General features: G+C 42.0%; 1 protein-coding gene across 1 annotated transcript in view; it reads left to right on the top strand.

The window, feature by feature from the left end:
- The window catches only part of LOC112235496 (regulating synaptic membrane exocytosis protein 2-like), a 28,585-nt gene extending 16,475 nt beyond the window's left edge, over positions 1-12,110 (top strand). Inside the window, exons 4-7 of the mRNA XM_042303311.1 lie at positions 7,033-7,145; positions 9,672-9,773; positions 9,936-10,075; positions 10,486-12,110. Coding sequence (XP_042159245.1) covers positions 7,033-7,145; positions 9,672-9,773; positions 9,936-10,075; positions 10,486-10,701 — 571 coding nt within the window. The 3' untranslated portion in view covers positions 10,702-12,110. The remainder of the gene's footprint in view (positions 1-7,032; positions 7,146-9,671; positions 9,774-9,935; positions 10,076-10,485) is intronic.
- Positions 12,111-14,215: the final 2,105 nt, after the last annotated feature.

Raw genomic sequence — 14,215 nt, 5'->3', positions numbered from 1 at the left:
AGCAATTTCCAGCCAATCTCCAACCTCCTAATCTTAAGCAGAATTCTGGAGAAATGGGTTTTCAAACAGCTAAATTATTTTTTAAGTGCCAACTGTATTTTAAAGAAAATCCTATCTGGTTTTCGGGCCCACCACAGTACTGAGACAGCCTTAGTCAAAGTGTTAAATTATCCAAGAGCCAACACAGATGCCAAACAGCTGTCTGTGCTTGTATTTAAGTTCGACACTGGTGGAGGCTTGGCCTCTCCGGTCCAGTTATAAATTGATTTAGGATCTATTTAACCGGTCAATAGTTTCTATGTCACCATTGGTGAACATATCTCAGAGAAAGTTGTAATCTGTATAAAGGGCAAAATATGAGTCTTTCTTAAAAATCTCCTGGAGAACCATTTTGGATTTAAATATAATTTATGTATGAGTGAAGCTTTAATATTTAATCATTTTAAACCCCAAATGCATATTCATTATATAAATAGTTAAATTTTGTCTGGCTTTGCATTCCAAATAAAATTACATATTTTTTGCTCATATGATTTAGAAAATGAGTCATCTGGAGTAGGCAGTGCCATTACTAAGTAAGTAAACTGTCATAGGACCAAAGAGTTAGTCAATGTGATTTTTCCATAAATAGACAAGTATTTACCTCTGCATGGTTGCAGAATCTTGTTTATTTTGCTTTCAACTTTCTATTGAAATTGACTGTGGTAAGTTCATATATATTGTTTGAGATGTGAATACCAAGTATATCTACTTCACCATATGCCCATTTTATTGGTAAACTACAAGGTAGTGTAAACACTGGATTTTTTAACGATCCAATACGTAATATGGTACACTTGTCATAATTAGGTTTTAGTCCAGAGAGGCTAGAAAAGTGATAAACATCTTCAATGAGATTGTGCAGGGATCCAGATTGCAGACTTAAGAGAAAACTTGAGTCATCTGCATTGACAGTTTTGTTTTTATCCCCTGGATTTCTAACCCCTTAATGTTCTTCTTGGATCAAATAGCTAGCATTTCAATGGTTAATAGCTAGCATTTCAATGGTTAATAGCTAGCATTTCAATTTTGCGTTCCATGCGCCACGTTCCAGCTGAACGGGGGAGGGGTCGTTCCCAAAAGGGAACCCTAACCCGTCAACAGGTAGCTAGCATTTCAATGGTTAATAGCTAGCATTTCAATGGTTTTTCCATTCTCCTATTTTGTGCCTCTATAGTACAGTTTCCATTTCCATCTACCTGCGTTGTAACTTCCACTATTTCCTTTATTAGTCTAATCTCTTTTGACCTAAACTGCTTTGGTTTTTTACTTTTGATGCCAGCAAGAATGAGAATAGGAATTAATCAAGACTGCTAGCTTGATTAAGACTCCTCTATATCTCACTAGGTCATGGTTTTTCAGCCTCCATATATTCACTAATTCTAATGTATCCATGATCTTCAATTATAACTTGCTATACTTATTTCCCCACTTCCCATAATGATGGGACATTTTAATTATACTTACCACAACCAGTGTTTGTAAACTTATCATTAAAAAACACCATGATGATTAAGTGTCCATATAGCTGTACCATAATATTTGCACTGTTAAGCATACTGTAGCTGCAACCATGTAAACTTCCAATTGTCCTAATATCCCACCCACTAAAACCTCCCCCATATCTAGGTCGGTTGTCACTAAGACCATCAGACCATCTCCCTGACTCATGACACACCTTTGCGTCCTAAGGCAAACCCTTGGCCGCGAATTGGCGTAGGCCAGAGGGAAATATGGGCCGTCCCATGATAACATACTGTACATATCTATGAGGGTGCTTTTTAAGAGAACTAACCAAATAACATGGAAAACAAAACAAAATATAAATAAATATCTTATATTGAAATATATAATATACCTCACTTAGAGAAGTGCTTCCTTAAAGCCAGTTATTGTCTTAGTTCTACCGTTAACTTTAATCAGTATATCCCAGTGTTAACCAGCCCACCACACACTAATAGAGACAACAACCCTGTTGACAATACATATTCCATTTGCCGGTGTGTATCGGAACAATAATAATTGTTTACATTTTTTAAATGTAAAAGGGTAATGACACCAATTATTTTAGGATTGTATAGGCCTACTCCAACAGAGAACCTATGCAGGTTTCTCATTCTATAATCTTTTATCCTAGCCCTACATTTTATTTTCATTACCTTTATTCCCATTATAGCAATAGTATTGTTCATACTTCTGCACTTTAGATCAAGTTATTCAGCTTTCATTGTTTTATTATCATACCGTACGCTCTCTGTAGTGTCTTTTAGGGAGTCCACGGTAGTTTTCTATATCTTATTTTCTGCTCATATTTCTTCCATTATTTTATTACTGTAATCCATTCCTGTTTTTAAAGTCTCAACCTCCCCCAGTCGCCCAGTAATATATCCCGTTTTCTTAACCGCTCACTCATGCTTGTAAGCAATACTCTATCTTCTAGAGACATAGTTATAAAAACAGCCCCCTCAAATGTTACATTTGGAATTTTAGACGGCGGCTTTCCTTCAGTTTTGTTTGCAGAGCTCGAGGAAAGGTCTTCTCTTGTTCGCAGTTTATATGTTACCCCTTGGCAACGCTACCAGAAAGCACAGCATAGATTTTCACTGCTATGCAAACAATACACAACTTTACATTTCTGTGACACCAGAGGATTTTAGCTCTACGTATAAATTATTTGACTGTAATAGTGATTTAAATACTTGGAAAGCTCACAACTTCCTCCAGCTCAATCAAGACGAGCCCGAGGTACTTATTGTTAGAGCCGAATCACAGAGAGAATCTGGCCGCACATTTTAATATTACGGGCAATAAAGATAAAACACCTATGTATTATTTTAGATTCTGAATTCAATTTCAATCACACATTAGGAATGTCACAAAAATATATTTTTACCGCCTGAGGAACATTGCCAAGGTGCTATCATTTCTCTCTCAGGCTGATACAGAGAGACACATCCATGTTTTTATTACAAGCAGGCTTGACTACTGTAAAGCACTCCTGTCTGGTCTACCCAAGAAACACATTGGTCAACTGCAAAACATACAGAATTCTGCAACACGGGTACTGACCATGACTAGACAGAGAGCACACATTAAACCGGTTTTAAGGTCTCTGCACTGGCTGCCTGTGAGTTTTAGAATTAATTGAAGATTCTTCTATTGGTTTTTAAATATATCCATGATTGTCCAGTCCATTACATGTCAGACATGCTTTTATGTTATGTACCCGGTAGGTCCCTCAGGTCCTCTTGCAGTTGCCTAGAACCAAGAGGGATGGAGAAGCAGCCTTTAGCTTGTATGCCCCCAACCTCTGGAATAGCCTGCAAGAGAATCTGAGGGGGGCTGTAACTGTGGACATTTTTTAAAAATATCTTAAAAAACACCTTTGCTTTTCCTCAGGGTATTTTGTAGTCGTTCAGTTTGTATTGTTATTATTTGTTTTTTATTCTCTTAAATGTGTTTAGTAAATATTTCAGTTTATTTTAATTGTTTTTATTTTGTCCTTTTAATCACCTTGTCATCACGTCTGAAATGTACTGTACAAATAAAGCTTGATTTGATTTGATTATTGTATTAAGGCTGACGTACAATTGATACTAAGGATGATGTACTAGTAATAACATTGTTGTTTTAATAAGGATGATGTACTAGCAATAACATTTGATTAAGGATGATGTACTAGCAGTAACATACCGTCTGACCAATGCGGCAGTGGGGATCTGATGTCCAGCAACAGTCCGCTTGTGGACAATACCTGGAGTTGGTCTTGAGAATATTTGCCCTGGCTCTTCTCCAGGTACGTCAACAGCCTCCCTGGCTCTACTCCAGGTATGTCAACAGCAGCGGACAAACATCTGGGGCCGAGGTTATTCTGACCTCCTGCTCTTGTTCAGGAAAGAGTGGAGGCTGATACCCCATGATGCAATCAAAAGGGAAGAGTCCTGTGGCAGAACTGGGAAGAGTGTTCCGGGCACACTCCACCCAGACCAGTTGATGGTTCCGGATAGTGAGGTTGGTTGAGACCAGGCACCTTAAGGTGGTCTCCAGGTCTTGGTTGGCTCGCTCCAACTGACCGTTAGTTTGGGGATGGAATCCGGATGACAGGTTGGCCGACGACCCAATAAGGGTGCAGAATGCCTTCCAGAACTGAGACGAGAACCCTGATTGGAGACCATGAATCCGGAAGACATGCTGCACCATAAGCTGGCCCATCTCCTTGCCAGAAGGTAGTTTGGGGAGAGGGATGAAATGGGCAGCCTTGGAGAACCAGTCGACTACAGTCAAAATATATGAGACCAGGGATGATGAGGAACCGGTAGTGGCTGCAGGAGGCCAGACGGAGCTTGCCATGGAGTCTAGTTTTGAGCACACAAAGTGCAAGCGGTGACGACGGCAGAGATGTCAGGCACCATTGTGGGAAACCAGAAACGTTGTTGAAGGCAGGCTAGTGTATGACGGGACCCTGGATGACAGGTCAGCCTGGAGGAATGAGCCCATTCCAGGACCCGAGACCGGACTGGGTTAGGGACAAACAGTCAGTTAGCCGGGCCCCCTTCAGGTCCAGGCTGGGAGTGTTGCGCCTCGCAAACCAGGTTCTCAATTCCCAAAAGCCATAGTGGCAGCAAGGCATGAGGTAGGGAGAATGATTTCAGAAGTCGAGGGTTTGGCAGAGGAACTGTATAGGCAGGAGAGAGCATCATGCTTCACATTTTTAGATCCTGGATGATAAGAAATGGTAAAGTTGAATCTGGTAAACAGAAGGGCCCACCGGGCCTGACTTGAGTTGAGACGCATGGCTGAATGGAGATATTCCAAGTTTTTATTTTCATTCCAGGCCAGGAATTGCTGTTCTGCTCCCTCCAGCCAGCGCCTCCACTCCTCCTATGCCATCTTCACCGCCAGGAGTTCCCGGTTGCCCACATAGTTCTTCTTAGCAAGATTGAGGCAATGGGACAGGAAAGCACAGGGATGAACCTTCTGGTCCTGGGCAGATCGCTGGGACAGGATGGCCCCCACTCCAGCATCCAAAGCATCCACTTCCACCTCAAATTGACGCGAGGGGATTGGATGGATGAGGATGGGTGCTGCTGTGAACCGATGCTTCAGGTCTACAATGGCTTTGTCGACAGCTGGAGACCATTTGAACGGTACCTGGTGGAGGTGAATGCTGAGAGGGATGCTGCCAGGGTGCAGTAATCCTGAATGCAACGGTGGTAGAAGTTTGCAAAGCCAAGAAACCATTGCAACTGCACCCTGGACATTGGTTGAGGCAAATCCACCACTGTTTCCACTCTTCCACTGAACATTACACTCAGCAATGACATATCCCAGAAAGGTGATAGAAGAGTGGTGGAACTCACACTTCTTGGCTTTCATGAACAATTGCTTCTCCAGGAGGCACTGAAGGACCTTAGTGCCTCTTTGTATGACATGGATTACATGTTCTTGGGCAGATCGGGAAAAAACAGGATGTCGTCAAGGTAGACGAACACAAACCAGTTTAGCATGTCCCAAAGCACATCATTGACCAAAGCCTGATGATATGACCTGGTACTCAATGTCCACTGACTGCGTTGAAGAATGTCTTCCACTCATCCCCCTCGCGTATCCTATGCAGGTGGTAGGCATTCCGAAGGTCCAACTTGGAAAACATGGTAGCCCCCTGGAGAGATTCAAACGTAGGTAGGGGGTAACGATTCTTGACAGTGATATCGTTAAGTCCCCGGTAGTCAATGCACGGGCGCAGGGTCTTGTCCTTCTCCACAAAGAAAAACCCTGCGCCGGCAGGAGATGCAGACGGACGGACAGCCCCAGCGGCCAGAGACTCTTCTATGTTCTCCTCCATAGCAATGCTCTCTGGTCGGGACAGAGATTACAACCGATCCGGAGGTGATGTAGTGCCTGCGAGAAGATCAATGGCACAATCATAAGGATGGTGCGGGAAAAGGTAAGTAGCAGGTGCCTTGCTAAACACTTCCAGGAGGTAATCGTATTCTGTGGGGATAACCGAGACATCCACAGTCTTGCTAACCTCCTTAGGAAAATGACTAGGGGAAGGCTGTGCTGCTTGAAGGCAGTGGGAATGGCAAAATAGGCTCCAACCCAGGATGGAGCTTGTGGTCCAGTCAATTACAGTATTGTGCTTTTGGAGCCAGGAAAATCCCAAAACAATCAGAACATAGGGAGATAAAGTGAGGAGAAACTGTATTGTCTCACTGTGGTTACCAGAAACCCGTAATTGAACGGGCACAGTACTATGGGTGACTTCCCCTATAGAGCAACCTTTCAGTGCCCTAGCATCCATGGGCACAGCGAGAGGCTGAGTGCGAATACCAAGCTCCGAAGCTATCGTGGCATCCATAAGACATTCATCAGCCCCAGAATCAATGAGCACTCAGAGAGACTTAGATTGGTCTCCCCACATCACAAGAGCAAAAAGGGGTGTGCGGGTGATGGGAATTTGGGAGCTCCCAGTCTGACTCACCATAGTACTGGTACCCACTAGAGACAAGGTTTTCCTAATAGGGCAGGTAGCTATAAAATCATTTACAACGTTAACAATGTCTACACTGTATTTCTAATTAATTTGATGTTATTTTAATGGACAAAAAATGTGCTTTCTTTAAAAAACAAGGACATTTCTAAGGTGACCCCAAACTTTTGAATGGTAGTGTTTTTATATATTAGTATTATAATCGCAACCAACCCTAACGATCCCATCAGCATGTCACCTGCAGAGAACATATATATATTCATATTCAGAACAGAACACACTAATCAGTGTGTTTTGTCTCTCCATGTCCTCCTCTTCCCTGATGTCAATAACCAGTGTGTTTTGTCTCCCCATAGCCTTATCTTCCCTGGTGGCAATAACCAGTGTGTTTTGTCTCCCCATAGGATTATCTTCCCTGGTGTCAATAACCAGTGTGTTTTGTCTGTCCATAGCACAATCTTCCCTGGTGTCAATAACCAGTGTGTTTTGTCTTTCCATAGTCTTATCTTCCCCGGTGTCCGTATCACATCTGACATCCACTTCACTGAGTTCCTGGAAGGGTTGGGCCCCGCACAGCTAGCCGGTAGACAGACACTTGCCACGCCACCAATGGGTAAGCACCATGACTCCTTTCCCTTTTTATGACTACTCCTAGTAATCACTCCTCCCCCTTGGCCAAAATCCCTCCTCCTTGTTTTGACACTCCTACTTGTTATGCTGTTCCATGCAGGTGACATCCAGATAGGATGGTTACGGTAGTGTTCTGGTTAGAATATTAATATATAGTTAAAGTCTGAAGTTTACATACACTTAGGTTGGAATCATTAAAACTAGTTTTCAATCACTCCACAAATTTCTTGTTAACAAACTATAGTTTTGGCAAGTCGGTTAGGACAACTACATTGTGCATGACACAAGTATTTTTCAAACCATTGTTTACAGACAGATTATAATGCACTGTATCACAATTCCAGTGGGTCATTAAAAAGCTTGGGAAATTCCAGAAAATTAAGTCATGGCTTTAGAAGTTTCCGAAGATTCATCATTTGAGTCAATTTCAGGTGTACCTGGGGATGTATTTCAAGGCCTACCTTCAAATGTAGTGCCTCTTTGCTTGACATCATGGGACAATCAAAAGAAATCAGCAAAGACCACAGAAAAAAAATTTGAACTCCACAAGTCTGGTTCATCCTTGGGAGCAATTTCCAAATACCTGAAGGTACCACAATCATCTGTACAAACAATAGTGCGCAAGTATAAACATCATGGGATCATGCAGCCATCATACCGCTCAAGAAGGAGACGCGTTCTGTCTCCTACAGATTAATGTACTTTGGTGCGAAAAGGGCAAATCAATCCCAAAACAACAGCAAAGGACCTTGCGAAGATGCTGGAGGAAACAGGTACAAAAGTATCTATATCCACAGTAAAAAGAGTCCTATATCGACATAACCTGAAAGGCCGTTCAGCAAGGAAGAAGCCACTGCTCCAAAACCGCCATAAAAAAGCCAGACTACCGTTTGCAACTGCACATGGGGACAAAGATCGCACTTTTTGGAGAAATGTCCTCTGGTCTGATGAAACAAAAATAGAACTGTTTGGCCATAATGACCATCGTTATGTTTGGAGGAAAAAGGGGAAGTCTTGCAAGCTGAAGAACAACATCCCAACCGTGAAGCATGAGGGTGGCAGCATCATGTTGTGTGGGTACTTTGCTGCATGAGGGACTGGTGCACTTCGCAAAATATATGGCATCACAAGGCAGGACATTTAGGTGGATATATTGAAGAAACATCACAAGACATTAGTCAGGAAGTTAAAGCTTGGTCGCAAATGGGTCTTCGAAATGGACAATAACCCCAAGCATACTTCCAAAGTTGTGACAAAATGGCTTAAGTACAACAAAGTCAAGGTATTGGGGTGGCCATCACAAAGCCCTGACCTCAATCCTATAGAAAGTTTCTGCGCAGAACTGAAAAAGTGTGTGCGAGAAAGGAGGCCTACGAACCTGACACATTTACTTCCGCTCTGTCAGGAGGAGTGGGCCAAAATTCCCCCAACTTACTGTGGGAAGCTTGTGGATGGCTACCTGAAAAGTTTGACTCAAGTTAAACAATTTAAAGGCAATGCAACCAAATACTAATTGAGTGTATGTAAACTTCTGACCCACTGGGAATGTGATGAAAGAAATAAAAGCCGAAATAAATCACTACTATTATTCTGACATTTCAAATTCTTAAAATAAAGTGGTCGGGAATTGTGAAAAATTGAGTTTAAATGTATTTGGCTAATGTGTATGTAATCTTCCGACTTCCAACTGTTTATGTTCTCTGCAGGTGATATTCAGATTGGGATGGTTAGGGTTGGGTTAGAATATATGTTCTCTGCAGGTCAATCAATCAATGAAATGTATTTATGAAGCCCTTTTTACATCAGCCGATGTCACAAAGTGCTATACAGAAACCCAGCCTAAAACCCCAAACAGCAAGCAATGCAGATGAAGAAGCACTGTGGCTAGGAAAAACTCCCTAGAAAGACAGGAACCTTGGAAGAAACCTAGAGAGGGAACAGGCTGTGGCCAGTCCTCTTCTGGCAGGGCCGGGTGGAGATTATAACAGAACATGGACAAGATGTTCAAACATTCATGGATTACCAGCAGGGTCAAATAATAATAATAATCACTGTGGTTGTAGAGGGTGCAACAGGTCAGCACCTCAGGAGTAAATGTGTGTTGACTTTTTATACCCGAGCATTCAGAGTTAGAGACAGCAGGTGTGGTAGAGAGAGCGAGAGAGAGAGAGAGAGAGAGTGAGTCGAAAACAGCAGGTCCGGGACAAGGTAGCACATCCGGTGAACAGGTCAGGGTTCCATAACTACCCTGCCGAACAGTTGAAACTGGAGCAGCAGCACGACCAAGTGGACTGGGGACAGCAAGGAGTCATCAGGCCAGGTAGTCCTCAGTCATGGTTCCAGGGCTCAAGTCCTCTGGGAGGGAGAGAGAGAATTAGAGAGAGCATACTTAAATTCACACAGGACACTGGATAAGACAGGAGAAATACTCAAGACATAACAGACTGACCCTAGCCCCTGGCACAAACTATTGCAGCATAAATCTAAATAATATATATGTTCTCTGTAGGTGACATCCAGATAGGGATGGTGTACAGGAAAGAACGTCTGGACGTGGAGGTCATCAGGGCCAGAGGACTTGTGGGTAAACAAGGCAACAAGCAGCTGCCAGGTGAGCATGATATATTACTGGTATTATATATGTTATCATATTATCATTATAGCACAATGTCCCCAGGGAAGGGCATTTAAGTCCAGAAAGCACATTGTCACTTTTATTCAGCAAAAAATGTGATTGAAATGTACTTATTGCCCTCTCTGCTTGTTTCTCAAGCCCCCTATGTGAAAGTATATCTGATGGACAACGGGAAATGCATAGTCAAAAAGAAAACCAGACTGGCAAAAAAAACATTGGATCCCCTCTACCAGCAGCAACTTCAGTTTGAGGAGAGTCCAGAGGGGAAGGTTTTACAGGTAACTCGTGAAATGCACTCTTTTTTGATATTTTCAATTGTTCTTCATAGGTCTATTTGAGTCTATTATGAGTAGTTTGAGTAACACATAATCAGTGTTTTCTCTTCTCCAGATTATCCTGTCGGGAGAATATGGTTAGTGTTACTTTTAGGGTTAGGGTAATTTGAAGATTCCCAGGTTAGGACAAGCTAATAACTCCATGAGGAAGCTTTAGAAAGTCAACCTGCATCATGGGACCAGGGCCGTTGCTAACTAGCATAGATATTCCTATTGTATTGAAATCATCCTCATTTATGCAAAGAGTTATGGGATATTAGAATCCTCTTGTTTTAACCATTGCTCTTCAACCTAGGGGTTAGGGTTAGTACTATTTACAAAGTAGTATGTAATACCTGTGTTCTCTTCTCCAGATAATCGTGTGGGGGGACTATGGACGCATGGACCACAAATCCTTTATGGGAGCTGCTCAGATACTTTTAGATGATTTAGACTTATCCAACATGGTGATTGGTTGGTTCAAACTGTTCCCCCCCACCTCATTGGTGGATCCAACTTTGGCACCTTTAACTAGCAAAGCAGCAGTAGCAGAACAAGCTGCAAATGCAGCAAAATTAAGGGACAGCTAGCATTGTCATAGAAATAAGCAACAGGAGGTAAGTCTGCCAGGCCACACCCTCTTGGGCCAAGCCCTGGTTACCCTGGTAACACTGCATGCTTGATGTTCTGAGCCCATGAAGAGGGAGGGTAGAGTCTGGAGCAGGCCATCTGATCTTACTGCAACAAGGTGCCCCCAGCGGGTGGAACTGTCTTACTGCAACATGGGTCAGGAAACCCTAACGCTAACCCCCCCGGGTCTACGCCCCTCCTAGGGAGGACCAGACAGGCACATGAAGCTGTGGCAAGAAAAGGAAAGAAGAAGTGGAATGAATTCAGTGGTACTAGATTTCAGTCTCTGTTAAATCCATGATGAGGAAATAGAATAACTAATTCATGAGTTGGATTAGGGTTAGTTGTACAGTTTGTCATGTCGTGGCCCTTTCTGGGTGTAGATTGTGGCTTCCCCCTCTCTCACTGTCTCCTACACCCAGGTTCTGTTATCTCAGGTCGTAAATTCCTGGCGGAGGCTCTCTTCCCTTTTCATGCAGAGAGAGAGAACACAGAGTGAACAATGGATTTCACGTGGCCGAACTCCTAAATCCCCAAAATTAGAAAATGAAACTACATGTCCTCTTGTGAGAATGTGGGAAGGGTCCGTGGACACTTAAGGGACAGTTATGTTGAGTGTGTTTCATTTGGTGACCTCACGAAGGACAGGAAACACACATAACTAAATCTCTGAATGTGTACATTTCTCAAGTTTGGTGTTTGCATCTAATTATTATGAAATGAATGAGTAAGGATGAAACTCTTTGTGAAATGAAGTTGAAAGTTTAACTAAGTCATTGGCCCGCCCCCGTGTGCACAGACATGATCTGGCGTCATGGAACCGCCTTTTCTATTGTTATGAATAAACCCCCTCCTGAGGAAATCCTCTTCAGACTAAGCAAACCCACAATGTGAGCTGTGATTGCAAATAGTTAATAGCATGCATACCTCGGTGTAAGCTCATGTAGCACAAGCTTGAGTACCAAGACTAGAAAACCATACCATGTGGAGCATTGGCTACACGGCTGGAAATGGTTAAACTCGGAGATTATCGATCCCCACAGAATAAGATAGATAGATACTAGTTACTAGTCTGCAGTTAGAAATTATTTAAACCTGGGACGAGAATACCGAAAACCTCTGAAACAGCTATGAGAACATTTCTGAATGGTACTCTGAAGTATCCATTCTAACCATGAAAGACTGATCTTCAGGGAAACAGAAAGAGAGAGAGAGACTCGGATGAACTTTCCAGCAGACGGACCGGATTCCAACAGTGAAGACAACAAAGACACATCATAAATATGTACTTGCAATTATTATCGACTGAGCGGGTGTTCATGTGCGAAGGATGAGCATTTCAATGTATAAAATTATAGACTGTAATGAATCCATTTTGTCTTTCCCTTTGTCCACCAAGCTGTCATATCGGCTTAGCCCACTAGGGAATCTTCCCTATCATTGTTAGTAACCAATATCTACTGTTTGTTTATTTATGCATTTCTGTGATTATTTAGTTAGTAAATAAATGATTAAGCCAATTGGTGTATGGAAGATCCATAGTTTAGGCTGGGTTCATGCAGACAACCAACAATTTATGACATTTGGAATGAGACTGACGTGAGGTAAAGAATAATTCATTAATAGAAGACTATTGATCAGATATTAAAATATCTGAAGAGTTATACTCGGAACAGTTTAACTTTGTAGTCCCGTGGTGCCCCAACTTCCTAGTTAAGTTTATATGATTAGTTTAATCACGTAATAATAATTACAGAAAATGTATTTGATAAAATAACAGTCTTCCCCTTTAATAATGCCAAAGCCACAACATTATGGTGCCCCCCGTGAGGAATCTAAGATAGAATGAGGCTTTGCTGTTGGATATATCAATTGTGCAAACAGAACTGTGCAGACAGACTGTTATAAGCAAATAGAGAAAGATATTTGTTGCGTATGTGTTTCCATTTGAACAAGTTATTTGGAAGCGCCTCTGGTCGTGTGTCGATAGTGTCAGAGCAGTTAGTGGTAAATTACAGATTTAGTCCGTTAGGAAAAACGGTGCGATTTCTGTCAGTCAATATTCATTTTTAGAGGAAGGGCATAGAGGCAGTAAGGTTAGAAATTAGAGGATAGGTCTGTTCAGTAACCAAGCCGAAGTTATCTGTCCGCCTACCGCTCTAAGCCAGTGTGGGTAGGACACAGGCGTATCTGTTTTTATGTACCGTGCGCTCCGGTAATATAATGCAAATAGTATGCCGAATTTGTTAATTTGAGACGTCACTATTAAACCCCCCTTTCCATGTTGAAGGAGACCCTATTTTGTTCTTTGGAAGTGAGATTTCTGTACAAATAGGATTAGCATAGCACTAGACTATACATCTAATAAAGGGAAAACAGCATTTCTTTTTCCTTTTGTAACATTGAAATTCCTCCGCCTTACGTGACAGAAGTCCCGCCTTTGTACTTCCGTAGATTTCAGCTTTCTGCAATCAGTGACCCCCTGGTGGTGAAGAATCGCCAGTACATTTTCTTCAAAAGGAATTAGAAAACATCCAAACGTGGATCACGTTAAGATATCCAGCCAATCGCAATTGACTGGATATCAACTTCTCATTCAATTTAACTAATAAGTAGAATTGCCAGATTTTCCTTTTCAGGTGGATCTTAAATAATATCCACATTTATTGGGTTTCTAAAATGAGAAAACAAAAAAATTCCACATTAAAATGTCTTAAGGCTAGGGGGCAGTATTTTGACGTCCGGAAGAAAAGCGTGCCCAAAGTAAACTGCCTGTTACTCAGGCCCAGAAGCTAGGATATGCATATATTTGGTAGATTTGGATAGAAAACACTAAAGTTTCTAAACTGTTAAAATAATGTCTGAGCATAACAGAACTGATTTGGCAGGCGAAACCCCAGGGGTCATAGGATTTTCCAATGGTTTTCTATGGGAAACCCTATTTATTAGGAACCTGGTTGCAGTTCCTATGGATTCCACTAGATGTCAACAGTCTTTAGAAATTGGTCAATGTTTTTCTTTTGGGAAATGAAGAAGTAGTGCTGTTCTTTGTACGTGTCACTCTGAAGGTCCCTAGTCTTTTGTTGCGCATGAACAGGAGCACGCTCCGTGTTATTTTTCTTTGGTATTGGAAACAGATAATCCCGTTTTAGATTTTATCGATTATTTCCATTTTAGGATACCTGAGGTTGGATTAGGAAAGTTGTTTCAAATGTTTGGACCAAGTTTATAGGTAACGTATTAGATACTTTGTAGCCATGTTGGGTGAGTTGGAACCGGTGTATTTTTTTATCAAACGCGCCAAATAACTCATACAGCATACTCATGAGTACCAAATTTTTGCCTTTCTTCGGCACGTAGGACACTAGAGACGTGTTGGCCGTGAACACAAATTTAGAGGAATTGATAGGCCTGTTCTGTGTATTCATCAGCTGAGGTGGGAACTCTGGCTTGTTTTTTCGTACCGTTCCTACC

This window comes from Oncorhynchus tshawytscha, linkage group LG21, assembly GCF_018296145.1.
Source record: "Oncorhynchus tshawytscha isolate Ot180627B linkage group LG21, Otsh_v2.0, whole genome shotgun sequence".
In the NCBI taxonomy this organism is placed as follows: domain Eukaryota; kingdom Metazoa; phylum Chordata; class Actinopteri; order Salmoniformes; family Salmonidae; genus Oncorhynchus; species Oncorhynchus tshawytscha.
The sequence above is the reverse complement of the archived record's forward strand: the minus strand, read 5'-3'. Positions and strand labels throughout refer to the sequence as shown.